A 24,077-nucleotide genomic window follows, 5' to 3' on the forward strand; every position below is an offset into this window, starting at 1 on the left:
TTTGAACGGGATTGATGACAATAGATAGATGTAATTGTTGCTGACATCACCGTGGAAAGACAGTCCAGTGGTATACGACAGGGATTATCCACTGGTGAACTCTGATTCGAGCCCCCATACCGTCCTTTGGCAAACCCTCCGCCGCTCGGATTTTCTTCCACACATCTTCACATCCACTTCCGGTTTCAAATTAAAGGTTTTTTCTTTCCGGCAGTGACGTCTCGGCGGATACCTATTTAAGCCGGGTCATCGGGGGACTCATTCTTTCTCACCTTCGACAGCCTCCGCTCGTCCTCTCGCTGCTCCTGTGTTGCACGCCACAAAAAACTCCCAACAAGGTGACTTTTTAAACTCTTTAATTGCTTTTTAAAACACACCGCTTGTTTGCTCGAGCGTTAGCAATCAACAGCTCCTGCAACCTTATATTGCAACAAAACCTTTTTTTCTCCCCAATCTTCTAGGACGAAAGCGACGTTCGCCGAGAGGGTAAGTACAAAAAACTCATTTCCAAGTTCACAATTAAACCGAACAAATGTGCCTGTTAATTGTGTCATTTCTGTTCACGGGTACAAATCTTCAAATGGACTAAACACAGGCCACTCGCTGTGCGTTTTTATGTGGAATTTGACCGTTTTTGACAAGCCCATCTAATTTGTCTTTTTCTATCCGCAGGCTTTGCATCTGCTACAGAATGGCCAAATTGACTGCAAAACGGTACAACTGCCACATTTTAAGATACCGCCGTACGACAGGGCAAATCCCAAATGTGTCGATTGTCATTTCTGTCTCCACAGGCTCACGTCGACAGAACGACCCACAAAATGGCTGCCATCCTGTGGAGTTTGGGGCCCCGGCTTCACGAGTCTTTGGCAGGTCTTTGACATGTCGACCAAATATCGGGGTGCTGAGCCAGGCGCTTGGAAGGTTGGATATTTAAAAGTCAAGAGCTGACGTTGCCGTGTCTTTCAGGTCACCGCGCTGTCGAAGAGGCGTCCAGCTCTGCGCTCCTCAGAAGTGACGCAAACTTTTATACACGTGACTACTCATTATTCAATTGGCACGTGATTGACTAAAGATTGGGCACAGGTGTCAAAACCAGATGTGTAAAAAAGTTTGGCTTCAACCAATTCCCGGGAAGCTCGTTGAGCTGCTGGTTGAGTAGGCGCACCTGTGGTGCAGCTCTTAATTCTGGCCCTCTCACACTTGTGCAATCAGGTGCGTTGCACCAGGGAGAGAGGAGGAAACTGTCAGCAGAGTGGCACCGGCTCAACAAGTGCGTGTTTGTCCTGCTTTTGTCCACCAGATGATGCTCAAGGACCTGAGACGTTGTGAAACGGAGTCGTCCCTCAACGTTTGGACCTGTTGGTTGACGGCAGGCCCTCGGGAAACGTGGCGTCGCGATGCACCTGATGTAACGCACACGCAGACTGGTGACTGAAGCTCCAGCCAAAAAGCACTGCATATTTCGTTCAAGCACACTCGCCTGCTTTTTCTTTGACTCTGCATGCAGTGCAGCTTCCAGTCAGAGTGCTGCCCGAGAGCCTCCACCTGCTGGGCAAAGGGACAAATGCGACAAGCTTGCAGAAGGTCCTCACTGCTGCCTCCATTTTCAACGTTGCCGTTGAAAGGAACGAAATAAGAGCGACTGGTCTCTCGTTTGTGGTGTTGGCAGGTTTGACCACCTTGGTGGTCACTGGACCGGGAGCAGCTTGGCCTGTTGGTGTTGATCACGCTCGACCAACTGTTGCAGCAAAAGGTTCCAGTTAACACTTGGGAAGCAAGTTGAAAAATGAGGAGCAGAGTAAAACGGCACTGCGCTTCTGGTTTGTAATTGGTGTCCGCCGACCTGTGCTTTGTCTTTCAGATGGAGCTGTTGGAGTGCGATGAGGAGAAACGTAACTCTGTGCTCTCTGCTGGTAAGAAGTCTCATTTCAACAAGCCTCTTTTCATTTTTCAGAGTTGAAGGAAGATTGTTCTTGGGTCCTCCGTGCCACAAGAGGGAGTAACCTGCTCACCACCAATGAGCACAGACCTGCAGGCAGCACTTTTTGCTCTCGTTATTTGCCAGGTGCCGAAGTCAAACTTTGGGCCAGCCTGAAAAGTAGGAGACATTTACACTCGTTCAATGCACCATAATGACTTTTTTTATTTTTTTTTCTCCCCCCTCCCCAGGCAGCAGTAAACATGATCGGCTTCCTGCTCTCCAAAGTCCAAACAATCTGTCGCTGGTAAGTTTCACGCCCAACACATCTTTGTCTCCACAAGAAATTGACTTGCGTGTAACTCACGGATGCCTTTCCTCTCAGGTCAACACACCTGTCCCACGTTCCCCTCAAGAGCCGACCACTTCGCCGTCCAGCAACAAGCAGACTGCCATCCAACTTGCAACTTTTTCCTCTGCTTTGTGATTGTCTACTCTGCAAAATAAAGCTTGATTACAAAGAACACTTCAACTCTCAACTTCATTTTTAAACACCTCACCAATCTAACTAAAATTTTTTTTTTCAGTTTTCTAAACTTTTTTCTAAATTTTTTTCAAAAATTTTTTTCCCAATTTTTTTTCCTGGATTTTTTTTTTCGGGGCAGAAAAATCCAGGAAAGTGGGTGTGGTCTGACTGGAATAATGGCTGTTGATTCGCTCATAGCTGTGGAAGTGGGTGGAGAATGATGATAACATGCTTTGATTGGTGGAAAGTAGGGCGTTGTTATGCAAATTAGGCGTTCTCTGATTGGTGGGCGCTTTTGGGGCGTGGTTATGCTGATTGAAAGCGATCTGATTGGTCAGGAGCAGGTAAAATGGGCGTGGTTATGCAAATCCGTGTTCCTTTTGGTTATGCAAATCTGTGCAAATTAGAGCCCCACCGTGATTGGTGGATGCCAAAGTGGGTGTGGTTTGAGCGGGCTTGGCAGCAATTTTTCCCAAGTCCCACTTGAGTCTTGAGCTCAGCCTTGCACTTGGGTCACATCAGACAGTCTTTTCATTGTTCCCATGGGTTTCACATGACCCAAAAGCTCGATTCCTGCAGTTTCGAGTCATGTGGAGACCAACGGGAACAGCGAAAAGACTGTCTGATGTGACTGAGGCGCAAGTCTGAGCTCAAGACTTCAGTCTTTGAAAAGGCTTTGAGTGAGCAAAACATACAAAATAGCATTCAAGTCAAACGCTCTTCTCGATTGCCTTTTGAATGATTGGCAGCTGAAGTCTACTTGTCGGCGGCGTGCCTGCTAACTGCACCCTTTGCTGACGTTGTTTTTTACGATAACTTCCAGTGACTTGGTGAGTCACAACAACAAAATTAGAGGAGCAACGTGTCGAAATAACGCTCACCAAACGTCAACATCAATACACTCACAGATAAATGGCGAAGTCAGTTTATAATATTAACATTACTCACTGAGAACAGGGCTTGTAGACAGCGGAAAAACTTGCTCATTGAACGGGATGTGGTTCCGTTCTTGTGCTTGCACTTATTCTTCTTCTTGGTAATTGGATGTCTTTAGTTCTTATCGCCCCCTACTGTTCGGGAAACCACAAAGGCGTTTGGCAAGCAATCTGAATGTAATTTCCAGTTTTGACCAAGCGTGCAAAAAAACAAAACTAAATTAGGGAATATCTTGAAGAACCACATTTTATCTGTGTTTTACTATTGCTCTTGGTTGTACAGTGTCCTTGAGTGTTATGAAAGGCGCTTGCAAATGTGATGTATTATTATTAATATTATTAATCAAGGGCAGCTGATCCACTGACCTTGTGGAAATACCGAGCTTCCGTCTACCCCGGTTTGATCAAAGTAATGGAGAGTAGATTGTGCATTGTCGCAACATCTGTCCCGTCAGAGAGGGTGTTCTTAAAGACTGGACACATAATTACTGAGAGAAGGAGCCGAATCAGCCCGTCCAAGGTGAAGTATTTCGTTTTGTTGACTGCTAATTTAAAATAAAGCAAGGAGTAGCTTATGTTTGTTTTGTTCGCCACTACTGTTGCAGTTATACTCACTATTTTTGTTATGAAGCAGCATGGTTGATTGTTGTTGGTTGAAGTTTAATTTTAAATTCAGGAAGTTTAAATTCAGGTGGGATCTTCGTCGTGACGCTCCGTGACGTAGTACGCACGGCACTTTTGGAGTGACGCATCACCGAAAGCGGAAGTGAGCGGAAGAAAGAAGCGAGGCTATTGGAAGGTGTCTCGCTTGGACTTGTTTGAAGGCTTTAAGATGACAAAAAGGTCCCCGTGTTCTGTGAGTAATTCGTTTCATTTTAACCATTGACTGGAGCATTTATTTCGTTAATTATTAACACTGCATTTATTTATAATAACTGCTGACGTCTCGTGATTGCGCACGTACTTGTCAAAACTTTTCCAACGAGTTGCCATATGAATGAACGTTTCCTACCTAAACCTCATCTATTTTTTTAAACATTATTTTGTAACCCCATTCTAACGTCTTGACGATAAAAATGATCTTGTCTCAAAGTGAAATGTTTCTTGCTGATTGAATGGTGGTGCTGTCGTTTAGGTTCAACTAAATTCTTAATTGTATCGCAGACGATTGCATATTTTCCCATCCTCTCAGAAAACTTTCAGTTCGTTGATTTGTTTTGTCGCTTGATTGGTGACGTATATGTTTGGTGGTTTCGGTAAAGTCACAAGACGTGAGTTTTATTACCTCTAGTCGTGTTATTGCCTCTCTCGCCACAAGAGGGAGACAACACACTAAAGAAATTCACTCTGGAGGTGAATGGATTGCGAAATCGATGTTCACTTGTTGTATGCTCTGAATCTTTTCTTTCTTGTGTGTCAAAGCTACTTTTGCGTTCCTTTGCAGCAAAGCAGCATGGCAAACGCACGCGTTGAAATTCACGACCCCTTCGCCAACCACGATGACCTCAGCGGGCCGAGCTCAGACGCAGACAGCCTCCAAAACACGCTGGAGTTTCGCCTCCTGATGGCGTACACCAAGAAGAGACAGCGGCTGCGGCAAAAGAGGAGCCAATTTGTCTTCAAGGACCAAGGTCCCCTTCCGGACCGGAGCGAAGAAGAAACCACGCCGACAAAGACCAAGAAGAAGAAGATAAAGTGGAAAATTCTGCCGAGCATTTTGGTATGCGTCAAGCCCCAGACAGCAAAACGCCCAAAGGGGTCCGAGGCTGAAAACATTGTTTTCGAAGAAGGTTTTCAAAGCGGTAAGGAAGCAAGCGTCCTAATTTGAGACGTGCACCTCTTGTGACAATAAGCAAACGAGGCTGCGGCAGGGAGGCAGCCAGTAAAAACGTGTCAGTCAGCCCACCAAAACTGTGACAAAACACAAAGCGAGAAACAGATGCAATTAGCTCCTCGCAATTGAGTCTGCCTCGGTTTTCTTTCTTTATTCTCGCACCAAACGCATCCGTTTAACCAGCATGGACAAATCATTGACAAAGGAATACGTGATTGAGCATTTATTGGATTGTGCGTGTACAAAGTTTCTCCAGTGGAGTTGAACGAGTCAGAGGAGATGGACGAGGTGGCCAGCAGGCTGACCGAGATTGCCGACGACATCCCCTTCGCACCCCCGGAACTGGAGACCGATTCGCCGGATGATGGTGAGCGGGGCTTGGCAACGATGGTTCCTTGTGTTGTCTGTTCGTGAGTCATCTGCACGAGGACTCAGGTTGCTTTTTCGAACCGAAAAGTTGCCAATGGAAGCTTTTTGTGAGAGACCCCCCCCCCCCCAAAAAAAAAAAAAAGAAAACTCAATCAGAACAGTGAGTGGGTGACATCAATCGATGTGTGTTTTGTCACCAGAAGAGGACGCCAACGTGGAGAAGCTGCTTGGTCTCCTGCTGAGGGAGTGTGGAGACAATTTTGATGAGATGGTGACAAAGGTGAGTCTCCATCTTGAAAATCTCCTTTCCCACTCTGCTGCGTTTTCATCCGCTTTCACACCCCGCAGGATTTGAAGGAAGCTTTAAGGTCCACGCAGCTTTTCTGGAACTACGGCTTCTTTGAGAGGTTGATGAAGACGCTGCTGAAGAGGATGGGGCTCTTCAACGCTGACCCCGAAGCGCCGGGACCGCAGACGTCGCCCAAGACTCAAATGGCAGTCGCGTGCGAGGTAAAAACTTGCTCTCGCTCGCTGAAATTACCTGTGGCAAGCGTGACTCCCAAAACAAATCAGGATTCGCTGTTATGGAAGTGTATTCAGAAAAATTTGTCGCTGTCACAGGTGACGAGTCGTCTATCTGCCGCCAACACGCTGCCCATGAACCGCCTGCTGGGCTACGGCGCCACCTACCTTCAGAATCACTTCTCCTCCTGGGCCAAGCAGCAAGGCGGTTACGTAAGTCACACTTGGCTTCTTGTGCACTTCTGATAAATCTTGATAAAATTGATTCATTTGCAGGAGGCGGCGTTCGACGATGACGACGACGACAACGTCCAATGATGGCCGCAATCTTTGCCAGTGCTGCCGGATTCTGCGCCGTTAGCAGCGCCTCAGTGTTTCGCTCGTACGCGATGGATATTTTTTTTCCCCAGTGCTTCTTGTCTTCTTTGGATGGGAACTTTGCACGGCTTGACGCGGCATCTCACAGCCCCAACTCGGGAGAAGGTTGAGATTACATTTTAGGATAAATCTGAAGTGCACAAAAGCTTTCTGATGTGTGGTCTATGTTTTGGGATCTAATGTGAAACACAATTTTGTCTGTGTGGTGACTTTTGCCTAAAATGGAATTATCTATTTTCAAAGGCGGGTGTGTCAGGTACGCATGTTGATTTACTAGCTTGTCAGAACAAATGTACACTGAGCAATGAAAAACGTCATTAAAAAAATCCACCTATGAAGCTGTCCGGACTGATTTGTTTGTGTTTAAAGTGACGATGTGATTTTGTATTTCAGGATGAACACTGCAGGGTGTCATTTGAAGACTTGCAAAACAGCACCCTCGTGTGGTCACAAGAATTACGGCAGCATCGTGCGGCAGCAGGCAACTTTTTGCGTAAATGCTCCAAATGAGACACTTAAGAGTGGGCACGATTGATGCCGAATTGTAAACTGAAGTTCCACCAATGAAGTTATTTATTCATCCTATTCTCAAACGTTAGCGCGTGCCTTCGATTGAAAGGATTGTCTTGAAGTGAGCATTTTTTCAAGCGCCCGCCGTGTTGCGGCCGCCTGTGAAATGAGATCCAACTCGTTCTGAGCCGCGCCGACTCCCTCAACCTGCTCGCCGACCAGGAAACCCAGACGCGTGCTTCACGATTCCTGCGTCCGCCCGCGACCATGAAGGTGATGCACCACGGGGCTCGCAAGAACGTCCCGGGGGCCGACCTCCTTCGGCTGCCCGGACTTGACGCCCACCGAACGGCGCCGGCACCGAGCGACTCTCCGGAGGAAACGTCGTCGTCGCCGCCACCGGGCGCCAGGCTGCGCTTGCCAAAGGGCAACAAGGGCGCGATGGTCAAAGTGGTCCGGCGGCACCTGTCCCCTCAGCCTCCCCGTCTGGAGAGTCTGGAGGCGGCTTGGAGCGGCCGAGTCCCGCGGAGCCCGGAGCTGAGGGGCGGCGAGCGGGAGGAAGGTCACGCCGGGCGGCCTCCCCGCAGCCGGAAGAAAGGATTCAAACCCCCCGACGTCAGGACCATCTTCACCCCCGGGGAAAGGGACCCCCGGGTGAAGGAGGAGTCCGGGGAGGGCCACAGCTTCGGAGCCGGCGGGGAGGGCACCTGGTGCGACGTGTGCTGCAAATACATCTTCCAGAAGGGGCTCACCTGTGCAGGTCAGTCATGAAACGTACCGACAAACAAACAAACAAAAAAATCTGGGCGTTTTCCTCACAACCTTCAGCTCTTTAAACAGAGCAATACTCCTCTTGAAGTCAAATTGTACCTTTTGACTCTTATCTTCACCTTTGGCGAAAGGTCAATCAATGTTTTTTGAAAGCTCATTAACTATGAGGCGAAAAAGTAGGTGTTTTTTGGATAGAATGAAATTCTTAAAAATAAATTACAATATCGAATAACTATTTCAGGCTCGCGACAAAGATGGATGTTCGTTAAACTATGCAGTCAATAGGCAAAATAAAAAATGAAATGAAATCTCAACTTGTTCCTCGCCCAAAATGATTTTGAACAAGCTGGAAAAAAAAACTAGACCGCATGGGTTAAATGTCAATTATTTTTCTTTGAACTATAAATGTCAAACTTAACGACATAACCACAGCAGGATGACGTTTTTCTTTCCACTCTTCCGTCACCGACCTGGAAACGAATTCCCCCAAAGATGAGTTGCGACAAGAGACGCGAAATATGACGGCGCCACCTGGAATGCCGTCGGCATGCGGGCCGACCGGCTCCAGTCCAAAAGGAAAGCCGGCCTGACCAAAAATTCCTCGAACCCGACTCAAGTTTGTTTACGTACCGTGACCTTTTACTGCCTTAGAAAAAAGTGACTCTTGGTTCTGTGCGAGCGCCTCAACGTAGGCCCGAGTTGCTCACTTATTAACAAACGCTCGAGGTGATTGTGAAATATTCCAGATTTTTTTGAACCTGTCCTTTTACTTTGTTTGTTTTTTTTGTGCTCAGGCTGTACCAAGAAGTGTTGCACCATTTTCTAGCATTGGGGCCAAGAGACTATGCCAAAGTCAATTGAGAAGTTTCAGTTACCAAAAAAAATAAATAAAATAAAACACGCAACTTTTGTTTTGATGCCATCTTGTGGCATCTTCCTGCCAGGGAACTATGTTCAAGTGAGTTGAGAAGCCTCAGTTGGACAAAAAGAATGCTTTGCATCCTCGTACCAAGGGATGATGTGCAAGTGAGTTGAAGAGCTTCAAATTGGACTAAAATAGCTTAAAGCTCCTCGTTGTGGGATTGAGTTCCGTCGAGGTTCCCGAGGTCCACTCGTACGTAGAATTTTGAGTGCGGGTGAGAAACTTTCCCACAAAATGTGCGTGTGGGTGTGCGGGTGTGTATTTTGTGGAGCCCAAGTGTCACAATGGCTGAACAAACAAAGGGAAGCAGCTGACCCTCACAAACGGGGGTCGGCATGTGAGTGTGTATCAGGTGGGCGGTGCCGCTGTCGACTGTGAGAGACACGCACGCACGCACTGGGACCATGGACGGTTGCTCCAAGCTGACGCGGCGTCGCAGAGGAGCCTCCGTCAGGGCGGCATGATGGGCTTCGTTAAAAACTTTGGGAGGACTCTCCGGAGAATATCGGGCTTTTTCTTGCACTTTCCCGCCACCATGAGGCGCTCGGGACGACTGGAGGTCAGTTCGCTGTGGCGCAACTCTGGTGAGTTTCCATCTTTAAGGAGCCCCTCAACCGACACGCATGGTAGACTTCCTGTGTCTTTTGGAGCATGGCTTCGTGAGATTTATTTGCTGGGTCTGCTTGGGATAGACATTCCCAGACCCAAATTCTTGTTGTTAAGTGGAAAATTATTCCAGATTGGGCCCGGGGATCCTTGGGAATGATCTCGCAAAACTGTGGTTTAATGGCAGGCCTCCTGTGGCTTTTTGGCTTCTTGAGTCTTTCTTGTGGGTCTTGTTTGTGGTAGACGTGCCTCCCCAAAATTCTGGTTACTAAGTGAAACTGACTCTTGACTTTTGTAGCACAATTTCAGGCAGCAACGATCCCCGAAAGAGAGAGGCCCAAAGGTTTTGCTTCATACCAAGGTGGCAGACTGACCCTGGTTTTTGGCCATGGCTGCTTAAGACTTTTTTTGGTGGTTCCACTTGCGATGGACACCTCTGCCAAATTTCTTGTTGCTCAGGTGAAACGGCTTCGGGGGCTAAATTGCTTAAATTTTGCTGGAGTTTTGGTCGGTTGAAGTGCTGACGGCCGGCGACCTTTCAACCCCTCCGTGTGCTGTGCCACTGACCCCAAGAGCTCCCCAAATGAAAACGATGGCCTCCACGTTGCAGAGAAGGGGAGGGGGGGGGGGTCGCTTCCGCTCCCACGTAAGCTGCGCTCTTTGGTGTGTGAAATCCGACGGACGCCCGCCAGTCATAACAGGAGACGTCAGTCGGCCAGGCCACAGAAAGCATGACTCAGCGCTCCCCTCGCAAACTGCCCACTCGGCAAAACTGCACAGCGGGCCCCGCGCACGCACGCAGTGACAGTGGCGGCCGGACCCATCACGCAGAAAGACGGTTGGGAACGAGCGAGCGGGCGAGCGACCTCCAGGACGTGATTGATTGGTGGAGGCGGGCAATGGGTGGCGCCTTGTGCAGTCTCGCGGATGGACGACAGGTGCCAAAAGCAGGTAGGGAGTGTGGCCGCCCAATCTGCACGCGCTTCTCCCCACCTGCCAATGGGCTACCTGCACACGTGGCGGCCACTTGCCAAACGAAGTTGGGGACCCGCCGTCATAGCGGTGGAAAGTGATCAAGAAATCCTTCGTGGACAGGGACAATGCAGTCCAACCGAGGGACGGGCTTGCAGCTGATGTGATGTGGCTAATGCTAATTCTGAACTCCGGGCCCACTTGGGTTCTTCCGAAACATCGCAGCACAATAGAAAATGTCAAATAGGCGTCCGGTTAAAAAAGGCCAAAGAAACCACACATTTTAATCCTCAATCATCCAATATTGCGTTTACAGTTTAAGACATCAAGCATTCACTCAATGGCAACCTCACAGCCCAGTACACAATGTAGACCACTTTCAAAATCAAGAACAACAAAACATATACCATTCCGTTTTACCACACGTGAGACACACTATTTATAGGACAGGACAGCATTGTGTTTTGTTTTGTTTTTTGTCTTGAGCCAAGTTTTAGTCTTGGAAGTGAGCATCTTCAAATCCGAGATGCATTTTATTTCTGATGGCAGAGTGGTCCAGAGTTGAAACGGATGCAGACTGAGAATCCGGGGAACGAGGTGTGTTTTTCACAAATTTGTGCGATTCTGATCCGCCGTCGCTTGTGCGTTTGCAGGCTGCAAGTACGCGTGTCACGCCGCCTGTCGAAGCCGCGTGAGCCTCGACTGTCACCCCGCCGCGGTCGCGGTGCCGCTGGCGACGTCGCCCGTCACTCAGGACCGGCTCAACAACAACCACGACGACCCCGCGCCGCCAACGCATGTGAGTGGTGTGCGTCACCTTTTAATTGTTCACTGGCAAAGGCTCACTTTAAGTAGATAGTTTTTTGTAGTTTAGATTGATTAAAAATTAGAAAGATAAAAATGATCCATCTATACAAACAGACTTTTTCTTGCAATGCCGTATAGAGCCACAGGAGGGCGACAGATTCACACGCATAGGTTGACCGCTGTGCTTTCTTATTTAAAAAATAGAAAATCATTCTTTTAAATGGGAAAATATTTAATTAACGAAGAATATTCTTAAAAGAGATGCATTTAGAAACAACTGTATTAAAAAAATATGTTTGTCAAAGAAGCGCCACATCATTTAGCGCATCTAAGGAGGAAAACATGTATTTATATTGTAGTTTTGTTTTCTGTTTGGCAAACATTGTGTGTGTGAGCGCAAGCGTGTGTGAATGCGTGTTTTGCTTGTGTAAACCAGTGGACTCCCTCTCAGTGAGCTCACACATCCCATCATGTGTCAGTCTTTAAGAATGGTGAGCATGTGTGTGTGATTCCTGGAAGGCGAGTGTGTGTGTGTGTGTGTGTGTGTGTATATTTCTGCTTTGTTAACGCGCTTCAGGCGTTACACAAGGCGTGAGTTCATTTTCTGACAAAGACACTGCTCACGCTGCAGGGAGTGTTATGTTCTTCCAACGTGTATGCTGCTTTGGCAACGGAGGAATCAATCGATTGATGTGAGAGGTCGACAAAACTGATGACGAGGGCAGCAGGTGCTTTGTCTCCCAAAGGTCAAAGTTCAACCCCTCGAAAGGGTCACATTGCAGCGCTGCCCGGGGGTGAGGGTGGAGCTCTGGATGATAGTGATGATGACGATGATAATGATGGCGATGAGGAGGAGTTCACAGGTGCTGATGGAATGGTTGAGGTGGGTCGTGTTTGTTTGGCTTTCCCCTTTCAGCAAGACCAAGATTAAAAATGTGCACTTCCTCGGTTTTGCTGCGTGCGGTGCATGCGTGCGTTCGTGTACGTCGGTTTGTGCTTTCCATATTTAGCAGCACGGCAGCCACGCCGCAACCATTAGTGGTCAATTTGTTCATTCAGTCAACAACTTGATTGGATTTGCTCTAATGACTGAATGATGTTGGAGCGAATGTAATCACGTGTCAACAGAGCGCACGTTGTGAGCGTGTGACGTCCGCCCGGCTCGTCCAACCATGCTGAGCGGCTTGCATGCGTGCGCACTCGTTAGCATGGCAGACACACATCTAGTATGGAGTTCGCTCCTTCAAATTTGTGATTTGAAATTGGACTGGACAATTGGTGCTGTTGTTCAATGCAGCTTCATTCATCTTCGCCAGCTGGCTCAGGTCAAGCCTCTCCTTTCCCAACAGCACGTTGAAGCAGTCATTCGTGCCTTTGTCACACCCCGGTTGGATGACTGCACTTTGTCAGCCAATCCTCCATGAGGCGTCTCCAGTTGGTCCGGAATGCCGCCGCTCCCCTCTTGACTGGTACTCGTAAGAGGGAGCACATCACTCCTACTCTGGCATCCCTTCACTGGCTCCCTAAACGTTTTGGGCTTCTTTTGAAGATTGACTCTTGTTCAGGCTTGGCTCGTATTCCATCGGGCATCTTTTGTGTTTGGAGCGATAAGATTCATTGAGATGGTAAACTGTGTGCAACCTGCAAGAACATGTCCTCCGCACACCAAATATGTCACAATTGAACTGTGCACATGTATTGTTGTCCACTGTGCGTGTGTGTGTGCGCAAGTGTGTCAGACATGAATTATGGCAGACGCTGAGGAATAATCTTTGAGGATTAAGCGGGTCGCATGCGGGTCAGGACAGACAAAGCTTCCCTTTTTGCGGGTTTTGACAACAGACGCGCTGCTGACTGCTTTGCAGCATCTTTTTGTTTTTTTACGTCGAGCAATATTTTTATCTCAACTTTAACTGACTTTCCGATCATGACATCGCAGAGATGATCAAACTTTTTAAAAAGGTCAAATAAGAACTCCTTATGGTGAAATGAGGACTTTCCAGAGTTCTGATTTATATTTCTTTGCTTCCATAAACGACGGCTTCGTTCAAGTGTTTGAATGGCGTGTTGGTGAGGGCGGGCTCGGACCTGCGTCTCCCCCCTCCACCCCCCTGCCTGGCTGGCAGTTGGTTTATCCGCCAAATGTAATCTCCTGGCAGATGATGCTGAGGCTATCGCCGGCTGGCTTGCAGCTCCACTCAGACATGTGGGTCACCCCGCTGGGCTTCCATGCCGCAGGATTCCCCTCGCAGCTCCACCTTGGCCACTAACCTGCTTCTGCACAACTTTTAGGAAAGGCCACACCTCGGCCCTAAAAGTGATTTTTCCAGCTCGGTTTGGGGGAGGTCGAAAGAGAAACGATGATCTCTATCAGGGTGGGACCTGAGACTCGCTCTGTGTGCGCATAAGTGTTTGTCTTTGTGTGGATTTGCTGTTATCTTCAAACCTCAGTTTGAGATTCGCTTCCTGCCAATCAAAATATTCAAAACAGAGCAAATTAAGATAAGATAACCTTTATTAGTCCTACACAGGGTAAATCTGCCAAGGGGTCAAGGATAATTCCGTTTCATAGTGGCTGCATGCAAAACGTAACATGCATAGACATGTCAGGGAAAAGGCAAATGAAAAGGGACACACACACACACACACACTTTGAAGATCGGCTTCCGAACTCCTGAGGCCTTTTGGCAGGAGATCTCAGTTATTCAACACCTGGGAGCGCACACACAACCGTAAATCACGACTTTTTTTTTTCACGTTGAGGCTAAAGTGAATAAAAGGAACAGCCTCAAAAAACCAACAAAGACCCCCCACCACAAATGACATGTCCCACTTTGCAGACACTGTTGCACAGATGAATGACAGAATTGTTTCTTCTGTCTTGTATTCTTTATTGCAAAGGGAAAGGTCAAAAGCAAGGCCTGCTTATCTGAAGCGTGTGTGCGTGTGTGTGTGCACACCAGTGTCTACACGAGCTTGTGTGCGCCTGTGTGTTTTGGATTTGGCGAAAAGACAAGACGATGGATGGCGGCTTGGCTGCGCCTTTTGTGCCACGTATATTTTTGGCCCTTTTAAATGAACGCCTTTCGAAACATCTCCTGGGGTGGTGCTGGTGTGTTCTGCATGATTTAGTGCATACGCACATTTTGTTCCGCACCTCAACTTGCTCAACCTGTGTTTTTGTGGCTTGTGGCTTTTTAGTGCACCTGTGTGGGCTGTTTTCGTAGTGAAATAAAGGCCAGGTGTCAGCCCAGTAAGAATGAAGTCTTCCAACTCAGACAGTCTCATTGTGACATCATTTGAAGTCAGCAAATGGGTGTGAAGTGGCCACGATGACGAAGAAAACTTTGTTGTATCCTTCTGTGAGTGAGTGCATGCAATGCTTAATGTTGCAGCAGTGGCACGCACAGCTGTGGCAAACTGCTGCTGACCTTTTATTTTAGGAACGTGGGTAACCGTATTCCTCTCTGTAGTGTGCGCGCGCGTGTGTGTGTGTGTGCGCGCGCGTGTGTGCGTGTGTTTAAAGACCTTGTTGTGAATATGCAGAATTACACAGTCGCCTGATGTATCAGTTTCCGAAGAAAACTGCATTGCCTCTGGCCTTTGCGCTGGTTAATTTTCACTTAGTCTGACATTTTTTTAACGGTTTAATATTGTGGTTACTTCCGGAGTGGTGTTTCCAGCAACAGCTATCCGGGCGCTGATTGGTTGGTCGTCATGTATCAGGGGGGGGACTCGGTCGCTTGTTTGCTATTGGCTGGTCTACCCGATAGCTCTCGTAGAGGGCGTGGTCTTACTGTATACGTTCTTGAGCGTTGAGTTTCTAACAGTCGGCACCAACTGTTCCAATGATCCTCGTCAAGGTGAAACTGCAACTTCCCCAAGGTATATCGATTTGAAAGTCTACAAACTTCGATGAATGTATGTTGGTGTGAAAACCAACAGTGGCACTTTTCTTTCAAAGATGGGGACGGTTAAATGAGTCGCGCCTGCGGAGCGGAGCGACGGCGAGGAGGAAGGCTGGTGAGCGGCTTGGAAGGCGGAAATGATCGCGAAACAAGCAAGCGTCGACCTAAGCGAGCGTTTGAACTGCGCCTAACTACGTTTTAGTTTACTTTTCAAGTGAATGGCCACTTTTCTTTTACCGGCAAGTAGTTTGATGCGGCCGAGTTGGAGACGAGAAGATTGTCCTCGCCAATGACGTGGAAGAGCACAATGAGCAGTGGCTACAGCAGCTTGGAGGACGACTCCGAGGAATACTTTTTCACGGCCAGGACTTCTTTTTTCAAAAAACCTTTGGGCAAAGTCACAGAGAGCAAGGTAAACATTGACGTACACCTCGCCAACTTCCGTGTAGAACGTTCTGACGTGACGTCTGAAGACAGACATGAAGCGCCACCATTTTAAATGGACTTAAAGGGGGGGGGCTCCACCTGTCCCTCCCAGCATCACTCCTAGTAACGCAGGAGTCAAGTGATAAACCTGTTAATTTGAAGGACGAACTCGCTAGATTACCCTCATCTTTCCATACTATGTCTATTTGATTTTCCATAATACCTCCAAATGTCACGAATGTGTCAGTCATTCTTCAATGGATCAAATGTCCAACGCAGTTTGGATTGCATGGTGACAAGTACCGCTGAGCAACCAGTTTTGAGGGTTACGAACGCCCCATCCCACCCGTGCCCCATTCATGTTGAACCTGAAAGTCTGGTGGCCACAAAGTATCACGTTGCCCGCTGTTACTATGACTTTTCACTGAACTCCACCCGAAATGTAGTTTTTGCTTGTAAAGTCCTAGAAGAGCGTGCGGCCTTCAGGTCATGGACTGCGTGTTATCCTTGGTAATGCATCAACACATTCCCAGGATGCTCACTGGTTTCTTGCACACTTTGTGGATCTCAAGGCTGTGACGGAAAGTGATTTGTGGAAATCTGTGTGCCAAATGTGCGCTCCTTCATCCCGAACAGACCCTTTAATGCAACCGCGCGTGTGCACGCACAATGCGGCCCACAGAGTTCTCCCCAAGGGAGGTCACGGCCGGCCGCCCCCTTAAGATGTGGCCTCGGGCCCACAGTGGGACGCCTGCCGTCGTTTGGCGGTCAGAAGCCCCCCCCCCCTCCCCCCACGCCAGCACTAATTACAGCCCCGGTGGGGGCTGGGACCCCAGACAGCATTTGTGTGAAATGACTGCCTGTGACTTCTTGAGTGTTGTTCGTCTATGCAGTTAAAGGGCATCGTGTGCTCTCACGGCGGGGAATGAAAATCTGTGATTAAGAAAGAGAGGTTCCTTTGATAGTTTTACTCGCCCCAATTCCACCCTTCAAGCAAACCATCCACTTCAATCGATCATAAGCCCACGAGCTTAATGCTAACATATGTGAAACCGTCTGACGGCAATTAGCACACATGTTTGGGTGATTCTCAAGATTCTACTTTTCACACATGAAGCAACACGACCTACAAACTGAGCAAAACTCGGCGGGTTTTAATCGGCACGTCGCCCGGGCGAAGGCAAAACTTTGTGTGACATTTAATAAAGCGAAGGGGAGCGTTAAGAAACACTGAGAGACCGAAAGAGCGCATTCAAATGAACATCACTGTCACATTCTTCGTTAACAGAAGGGGGTGGGGGGTGGAAATGCCCTGGAACTAAATAAACAAGCGGTTCATTTAAATCCCGTCGCAAAGACACAAAATGGAGAAAATCTTACAAATAACACACACATTGTCAAGCTCCGTGTACAAAGGCGTCTCTGTGTGCAAATGTCACACTGACTGACAGCTGTGCGCGTGTGTGTGTGTGTCTTGCCAGACGATCTTCCGTATCTTCATGACACACACACACGCTCACACAGACTGGTGCGTGTTTGTGGGTTTTTCTGATCGTAGTGATGCATGGCAGTGTGTTTTGGCGCATCTCAACCGCTTGTTTGGGCCCTTTCATGTGGTTTACTAGCATGCTGCGTGCGTGTGTTGAGCGGGAGCTGGTCCGCTTCGTCGTCGGTGTGCTCCTCACAAAACCAGGCAAAAGTCAGCTGATGTTAAAACAAACCAAAAAAAAAAAGCCCAAAAGCAGAATATTTCGAGTGAATTGCTCCTTTTTGCCAACATTTCCACGTATTCAAAGGTGAATTTGGCAGAGCTCAAGCAGCAAGGTTGATAGATGAGCTGAAACGTAAATCATTAACACCCTGGTGGTCTCATAAAGACGCGGAGGACGTTGACTCCCGTACTAGTTGGTTGGCCTGCAAAAAAAACCCCAAAACAAAAACTCAGTGAACTCGGGGCGGTGATTTTTATTTTTTTTTGGGCTGGTATTTGGGGACATGAAAGCGAGCGGTTTTGTGTGAGATCATTTGTTATCTGCGCATCGCCTCTGCGGGCCCAAGTGCGTGTTTCGCGCGTTTCGTCTGCAAGGGCGATTGCCAGACAGGGTGGTGGCGTGCCTGCGCCATGGACATATTGCCCCATCTTTGTATTGCTTTCAAGCTTCCTCTTTTTTATTTTTTTTTCTCCCCCGTCCCCTTTTCGATCATCACGGCCCAGAACCTTCCACCTCATTCTTCCGTCGTCAGTTTTTCCATCCGGCGGTGCTCTTATCAGTGACTGCGTCTTTTCACGCCTTCGTCGTCCGCCAACGCCAGTGCCATTGCGCTTAGGGCCTAAAATTGGACATGAGAAAAAACACTGACTTAACATCTTGGACTACAGCGGAACCCTGTGAGATCATCCTCCATGCCCCGTCTCACATTCTCCCGCTCTAGATTTCCTTCCTTCCTCCATCTGTCTATTGTACGTCACTTCCTGTTGCTTGCACTCGGCCGTGTTCTTTGCTTTTGTGAGCATGCAGCCTCCGCTCTTTTAGATTTTTTTTTATTTGCTTCCGACCTTAGGTTTTGATGACGGGTTATGTAAACGGTTTACGAGATTGTTTGTTTGCTGCAGGTTTCCCAGGCAAACGCAAGAGGTGTCTTTGTATCCTCAACAGCGGCTGCGCCGCAGTGCTCGAAAGAGATAAGAGCGCGTGCCCCGAGCTTAAAGTGGCTCGAGGAGGGCGGCAGCAGACGCACGCCACGGAAAGCTTAGTGATTGAAAGCGACGCAAAAGCGCAGTTAAAACCTCACCGTGTCATTTGGCGCCTCGGCATGGCCGACAAATTGCCCGGGGTGCCGTCTGTCGTCCGTTGTTGATGATGATGATGATGGCGGTGGCGCTCGTGCAGTTTCGGGAGCATCCGTCAGCTGGTGTTTTGGTTTACTTGTGGCTGCGTGTTCAAGGGGGGTTTTCCCCGCCGCTGGATGACTGACATTAGCGCCGCCGTCGTCGTCACCGGCAATCACAGGGCGTACTTTGAACATCTTTGTGATTCGATCAGATCGGCGCGTCTGCCTGTCGAGACGTTTTCCAGAAGGGAGACTCAAACGGTCTGCCATGTTGAGATGTTCAGGAACGCTCTGTGCGTCCCAAGTTGCTTTATTAGAAACGTGCCTTTGATCTCGTGAATGATGGCGCTTGCGTCAGATGTGACTCGCTTGCCATTTGAGTCTCCTCATAAGGCAGTCTTGCACAAGGGCAAATGTTTTTACTTGGCAATGATCTCAAGGCGCACCAGTCCACACGATGAACCTTCTACCATCTAGTGGTCCATCGCCGAATTGGTCTGCCTGTCGCTACACGCCACTGGGCGAGATGGAGGACCAACGATAACATTGTTCGTAGTCAGTTAGCTCTGCACCGTCGTTCGCTGACCCCCACGTCACTCACCAGGCTGCCCTCCCTCCCCTTTTAAAGCCATACACACTCCCAAATCACAGAAAAACTAAACTATGAGTGGCAACTCACCTGCAGGTTTTTTTAAATTTATTTTTTTTAACCGTTTAAAAAATCTTCAACAGCTGAAGCCCGAGTTTGGAACATTTAAGTGAGATTGTCTGGCTTCCCGCAGCACACTCGCTGTGAATGGCTGCATTAAGGTGACCGACTTCCTTAGTCTGGTCTTGATGTTTACTCTTCTTGCCCACCCGTGTCGTCTTCCTGCTTTAGGTTCTCCCCTTTTACTCTCGTGAGCCTTTTTTTTTTTCCCTTTCTTTTGCTGGGTGGTCCGGCAGTCTGTTATGGCTTTGTGTCAGTAGACTGCGTCGCTTGTAGTTTTTTTGTTTGTGGTCTGCACTTCATTTGGCAGCTTTCACTTCTACTTTCTGGATTTTTTATTGTTTTGCTCAGTTTCTTGGATGGAAGCGTGTGTGTGTGTGTGTGTGTGTGTGTCTGTGTTCACCAAATAATGGAGGAATGTGGAAAGGTGTGGTCCATCTTGACTTCCCCCCTGTGGACGCAACAGGAAGTAACATAGTCAGGAGGAGGAGGGACACTTTTACACCAAAGTAAATAAATAACATGAAGTCAGAAGTGGGTTGCTGTTTAAAGTTACATTTTAGCAGGTCAAAGACAGTGTTTGTTGTTCCCACAGCGTGGCGGAGCGTATTGTAGCCTGGCATGTGATGACTTCATCGGTTTCCGTGCAGACAGGCACATAAAAGGCGGCGATGCCGCAGGTGTGTGTGTGTGTGTGAGCGAAGATAAGAGGACATCCAGCCTTCAGACTGAATTCAGCCGTCAAGGTTAGCATATGTGAGATGATTAAAACGTGACTGTGAGCTCACATGACTCTTGACTGCCTTTGGCCAAAGGTGGCTTTGACTGAAACGCTCCCCAGCCGAGTAGTTTGAACCCGCTGTTAAACGGAATGAAACGCAGCCTTAGCATCTCCTTTTGTTGGAAAGAAATGGGAGGCGATCACGTCGCGTCACTGCGAAAATGAAGACTCTCACTCGCAGTTCTCCAAAGAAGAAGCCAAGCGTGCTTGCTTCCACGACCTCCTATGCAGGTTATTGTCCTCCGATGAAAAGGCTGATGTGTGTCAATAGTTTAAAAAAAAGGGCTCACGCACACCACGTGTTTGCGTTTGCAAATGTGCCCGTGCGGTGCTCCTCCAGCTGCGTCTTTGCCATATAAGGATCCCATCCCAAGCACACTCCTGCTGTGTGTGTGTGTGTTTCAATCGAGCAGAACAGCGTGTTGCCCTTTTAAGCGCAGACAACGCGCACGCACACAAAAAAATAAAACCAGAAACTTGGCTTCCGTTACAGCGTGCCGGGTGCGTTTGTGTGGCGTCATGTGGCCACGTCCTGCGGGGATGCACAACACGCCACATGATGATCTCGACCGGTACCGTGGCAGCCCCGAAGTTTCCTTCGATGCGTTGCGTTAGCGAGATGCTAGCATAGCTTAGTCTAAAATCAAGCGCACCACGTTGTAATTGCGCTTACCGTCAACTCCGCTTTAACCTGCCCGCGTCACTCACCAGGCCAGGCCCCGCCTTGCAAAAGCCACACACACTCAAAAGTCAGCAATAAAACTGTCTGAAACAGACCGTTTTTGTTGTTTAGTAAGACGACTTCTAGTTTTAGCCTACTAGTTGATTGGATCATCCATTTAGTTGACAGGAGCTGTGGCAATGGAGACACTGAAGCGCAAGCGGACGGCGGACAAAAGTTTTGGGAGACGGCCGAAGTCTCCGTTGGCATCATCCGAGCTTTGTCGCTGTGGGCCGCCGTCTGCGTTTGCGTATTGGGGTGGCGTTTGTTGCCACTGACTAATGGCGACGTTTGGTTTTGCACTTGTGCTCAGGATGTGGACAAGGAGAGCAAGCTGCGCACCGAGTTCAGCCGAGAAGAAATCAGTCAGAAGATCGAGGAGTACAACACGCTGACCAGAGACCACCTCAAAATGACCCTGGTGAGCATCCGTCTTCCGTCTTTTTCGTTTCATCTTGCCGTGCTCTTTCGCGCTTCCTCCTTTTCCGTATGACGTCCTGTTGATCTTGTTGTGTGCACTCGCAAACGCTCACACGCACAAACTCCTACCCGGGGCCTCTAATGAAGTAATGAGATTAAAAGGCCGACGGCGCGCGGCCCTCCGAGGCCATCTGTCCTTGACGCACTCGAGTCAGCGGGCCGCTGACGGCTCTGTGTTGGGCTCAGGCTTCCGGCGGCGTGTACACGGGTTTCATCAAGGTCCAGATGGACCTGCGGAGGCCGGTGACGGTGCGCGCCGGCCGGAGGGCACCGGCGGCGGGAAGCGGGGACGCGGCGGCGGGGGCCGGCGAGGCTTTCTACCTGCCGAGGGGAGTCAGCAACACCCTGCACATCAGCTCACACAACACCGTCAGACAGGTGCGCAGCATCTCTTCTCGGAGCGTCCTTCCAAAGCCGACAGTCCAAAGCGCCAAAGTCATTTTTTTGCTGTCTTCAGGTGATCGTGGCCCTGCTCAATAAATTCACCGTCGCCGACAACCCCGCAAAGTACGCCCTGTACAAACGATATCGGCGAGAGGAGCAGGGTAAGACGCTCCGTACGCGCACACGCGTGACTGTGTGCATGCAGGGCATGGCATGTGTGCCTGAGTATATTTTATACATACCGTACATATACAATATAAATTGTAAATAGCACATCCACCTTATACCAGTTGCATATGGACAAATAAAGTATATCTTAATTTGTGGCATGATGTTGAATGCTGCCTGTAAATTGAAAGATGGTGATTTAGTTTAGGGTTTCAGCTTTGATGAGCATTTAGTGGCTAATAAAAAAAAAAAAAAAAAAAGATCTCGACGGCTTCAGAAAAGTGGCGTTGTTCAATAAAGCAGCTCACCACCAACCATATTTGTGCGTGGGTGCGTGTGTAGTGTACGTGTGTAAATTGTCAGATGGGGAGCAGCCGCTGTTTCTCCGTCTGGTGGCGGGACCCGACCACGACACGCTGGGCTTCGTCCTGCGGGAGCAACAGACCGGGGAAGTCTTGGTAATGCTCGTTCACGCTCGCCGTGCACCCAACGCTGCCTCCTTGACTTACCAATTGTTTGCATGGAAAGTGCTCGGTTGGCATCCATAGGCCGTTAGAAACCTTTTCAGGGGAGCGTCAATTGCGCCCTCACAAATAAATTACGGATCAAATTCAACTTGTAAGTCAAGGTGCCGCTGTTGGTGCTGAAATGCAGTGTTGTTGTCGCGGGAGTTCCTGATTTTGCGACTGTTGCGCCATCAGTGGGACGCCTTCTCCATCCCGGAGCTACGCAACTTCCTGCGTATCCTGGACAAGGAGGAGGATGAACAGAAGGAGGCGCTGCTGCGTCGATACAACCTCTACCGCCACAGACTGAAGGAGGCGCTGCGAGAGGTGCGGGGAGGCGCCCCATAAAACTTGGAAGAGCCACCCGCCCCAGGAGCATGGCGTTATTCCCCCCCCCCCCCCCATAACGTGGCGAAGAAGAGGCGTGTGGACTTTTCGGACCGATGTGCCATGAAGCTTACAGAAGACTTATTTAATTCCCTCACTACACTCTGCACAGATTTTATTTTCCTAATTTATATGGGTGGAGCGTTTTCATTTTAGTTCAGCACAGGCGGTGAAACAATCACCAAGCAGAGAAGAGGAGAACAACAAAGAGCAAGAAGTTAAGATGGGAAGATGAGAAAGTTGGATTTGATGGAACACTTGATCACGCCCTCGGGATGATTGTGCTTTGTATGGAGCGGATTCAGGAGGTAGATGACGCGGAATAGAGAAAGTAGAATAGAAACGTCACTCAATAGACGACCGAAAAGCATCTGATAGCGTTTGGCGACACCGTGGCTTTCGTCCCATCTGGCAAGCGAACGCTGATGATCTGTCAAGGAACACCCGCTGCACGCCTCTTTTTGGGTGGGATGACGCAATTGTGATGAACAGCCAAGAGAAATAAGGCATGAAATGTGTGTGAAGTTGGGCTTTTGAGTGTATTTTTAGTTTGAATCCAAAATGTGCTTTTACCTTAAGCTACGCATCTTCGGTTCATCCTGAAATTTCGCCCAACTTTTTGTGAGGAATGTGGAGGCCATGGAGGGTGATTCGCCGAGACAAACGCAGCGACGACTCCAACTTGTCTCTCTTAGTGTTGTATTCTTTTTCTTATATTCGCTCGATGTAACCAAAGATTATTTTGTGGTGTTGCCTGGTGCAAAAAAAGAAAAGGAAAAAATAGTAGATGCAGAATATATCGAATAGAGCTTTATTTAAATGATTTCTATGTCTATTAAACACTGGCTTTACACGGAAGCACCGAATGGTCAGAAGCAGAACGAAAGAGGGCATTATGACATTTTTAGATGGTTACAGGCTAGGTCAAGATAACGGGGCATTTAGGCGATTGTTTTTCTAGTTTTCTTTTTAATGCTGGATGGTATAATTTGCAAGTTTGTTTTTATTTTGGCCTTTCTGTGCTTCCGTATTTGATTTGAACGTCTCCATGGAAACGCGTATCACCCGTGGTGTGTTATTGTAAGCTGAACTTGACATCAGTTGTATCAACTTCAAGTCTTATGTTTTTGTTTTTGGGGGGCGCTTTAAATGATTGAAATACAGGGTCGATGGGTTGTTTTTTGGGGGGGCTTTGTACGCGATGTTAACTTTTTGTTTTGATCAATTCAAATCCTATTTTTATTCTTTTTTTGAATGGCTTTCGTATGCAGCCATTTAGAGAGTACAGTATACACTGAATCAGTTCTTATTGTGTTACTTTGGCAACGTGTGATCCAAAGGCTGTTTTATTGTTTTGGAACTGGACATTCAACAAGTGTGAGGCGACGAGAGACGTCGCGCAGCTTGTCATCCCAATTCTAATGGACGTTGATTTATTGCTGATTTCAAAGCCTTTAAGCCATATTCAAGGAAGAAGTTAGTCCCTCAGAAAACCTCAGCAGTGCCTTTCTATTTTCGTTCAATAGCATCTGCAGAAAAAAAAGTTGTATTTTGTTGTGATGGTCACCTTTCGCTGGAAAGGAGAGCTGTGCAGCTATTAAAATGACATTTAAATTAAGAACAATGCGTTTATCTTTGTTTGAAAAAGTGTTTTTGTTTGAGAAAGTCCTCCTCTTGACCTCAATTTGACCTCGCTCTGAAT

At 48.3% G+C, this 24,077-nt stretch overlaps 3 protein-coding genes and 2 long non-coding RNA genes across 8 annotated transcripts; 3 read left to right on the top strand and 2 right to left on the bottom strand.

The window, feature by feature from the left end:
- The first annotated feature begins 219 nt into the window (after positions 1 to 219).
- On the top strand, positions 220 to 2,447 carry LOC147186418 (uncharacterized). The gene is made up of 10 exons (XM_086103844.1): positions 220 to 338; positions 462 to 486; positions 673 to 714; positions 795 to 924; positions 1,304 to 1,411; positions 1,511 to 1,587; positions 1,673 to 1,756; positions 1,865 to 2,068; positions 2,173 to 2,228; positions 2,307 to 2,447. Exons 3-7 carry the CDS (start codon positions 692 to 694, stop codon positions 1,725 to 1,727), a joined length of 393 nt encoding a protein of 130 aa, XP_085959970.1. The 5' UTR covers positions 220 to 338; positions 462 to 486; positions 673 to 691; the 3' UTR covers positions 1,728 to 1,756; positions 1,865 to 2,068; positions 2,173 to 2,228; positions 2,307 to 2,447.
- Positions 2,448 to 4,136: 1,689 nt separating this feature from the next.
- Positions 4,137 to 6,823, top strand: LOC147186419 (uncharacterized). 2 transcript variants are annotated; one of them, XM_086102907.1, is made up of 7 exons: positions 4,137 to 4,238; positions 4,827 to 5,184; positions 5,464 to 5,583; positions 5,786 to 5,865; positions 5,934 to 6,095; positions 6,207 to 6,320; positions 6,384 to 6,823. In XM_086102907.1, the coding sequence occupies exons 1-7, from the start codon at positions 4,215 to 4,217 to the stop codon at positions 6,423 to 6,425; spliced, it is 900 nt and encodes a 299-aa protein (XP_085959033.1). In that variant the 5' UTR covers positions 4,137 to 4,214; the 3' UTR covers positions 6,426 to 6,823. The 2 variants fall into 2 exon arrangements, with proteins under 2 accessions (XP_085959033.1, XP_085959034.1); XM_086102908.1 differs by having other exon boundaries at positions 5,789 to 5,865.
- Positions 6,824 to 7,040: 217 nt separating this feature from the next.
- Positions 7,041 to 8,481, bottom strand: LOC147186420 (uncharacterized). Its single transcript, XR_015099166.1, has 2 exons — positions 7,866 to 8,481; positions 7,041 to 7,747 (listed from the first exon to the last, which is right to left on the bottom strand). It is a non-coding gene; the product is annotated as an uncharacterized LOC147186420 (long non-coding RNA).
- On the top strand, positions 7,263 to 24,012 carry rassf3 (Ras association domain family member 3). Of its 3 annotated transcripts, none has more exons than XM_086102897.1 (8): positions 7,263 to 7,755; positions 10,920 to 11,065; positions 15,229 to 15,393; positions 20,764 to 20,871; positions 21,117 to 21,308; positions 21,388 to 21,475; positions 21,825 to 21,940; positions 22,184 to 24,012. In XM_086102897.1, the coding sequence occupies exons 1-8, from the start codon at positions 7,263 to 7,265 to the stop codon at positions 22,334 to 22,336; spliced, it is 1,461 nt and encodes a 486-aa protein (XP_085959023.1). In that variant the 3' UTR covers positions 22,337 to 24,012. The 3 variants fall into 3 exon arrangements, with proteins under 3 accessions (XP_085959023.1, XP_085959024.1, XP_085959025.1); XM_086102899.1 differs by lacking the exon at positions 7,263 to 7,755 and adding an exon at positions 9,057 to 9,272 and having other exon boundaries at positions 22,184 to 24,010; XM_086102898.1 differs by lacking the exon at positions 15,229 to 15,393 and having other exon boundaries at positions 22,184 to 24,011.
- On the bottom strand, positions 16,361 to 18,744 carry LOC147186422 (uncharacterized). Its single transcript, XR_015099165.1, has 2 exons — positions 18,201 to 18,744; positions 16,361 to 17,738 (listed from the first exon to the last, which is right to left on the bottom strand). It is a non-coding gene; the product is annotated as an uncharacterized LOC147186422 (long non-coding RNA).
- Positions 24,013 to 24,077: the final 65 nt, after the last annotated feature.

The sequence above is a fragment of the Hippocampus guttulatus genome, chromosome 22 (assembly GCF_054856545.1).
Source record: "Hippocampus guttulatus isolate MCC_2025c chromosome 22, RoL_Hgut_1.0, whole genome shotgun sequence".
Classification (NCBI taxonomy): domain Eukaryota; kingdom Metazoa; phylum Chordata; class Actinopteri; order Syngnathiformes; family Syngnathidae; genus Hippocampus; species Hippocampus guttulatus.

Coding starts and splice junctions, on each gene's coding strand:
- rassf3 (XM_086102897.1), top strand. CDS start 7,263: ATGAAGGTGATGCACCACGGGGCTCGCAAGAACGTCCCGGGGGCCGAC. Junction 21,309..21,387: donor CACACAACACCGTCAGACAG/GTGCGCAGCATC, acceptor TGCTGTCTTCAG/GTGATCGTGGCCCTGCTCAA. Junction 21,476..21,824: donor ATATCGGCGAGAGGAGCAGG/GTAAGACGCTCC, acceptor GTGCGTGTGTAG/TGTACGTGTGTAAATTGTCA.
- LOC147186419 (XM_086102907.1), top strand. CDS start 4,215: ATGACAAAAAGGTCCCCGTGTTCT. Junction 6,096..6,206: donor AAATGGCAGTCGCGTGCGAG/GTAAAAACTTGC, acceptor TCGCTGTCACAG/GTGACGAGTCGTCTATCTGC. Junction 6,321..6,383: donor CCAAGCAGCAAGGCGGTTAC/GTAAGTCACACT, acceptor ATTCATTTGCAG/GAGGCGGCGTTCGACGATGA.
- LOC147186418 (XM_086103844.1), top strand. CDS start 692: ATGGCCAAATTGACTGCAAAACG. Junction 925..1,303: donor CTGAGCCAGGCGCTTGGAAG/GTTGGATATTTA, acceptor TTTGTCCACCAG/ATGATGCTCAAGGACCTGAG. Junction 1,412..1,510: donor GGCGTCGCGATGCACCTGAT/GTAACGCACACG, acceptor CTCTGCATGCAG/TGCAGCTTCCAGTCAGAGTG.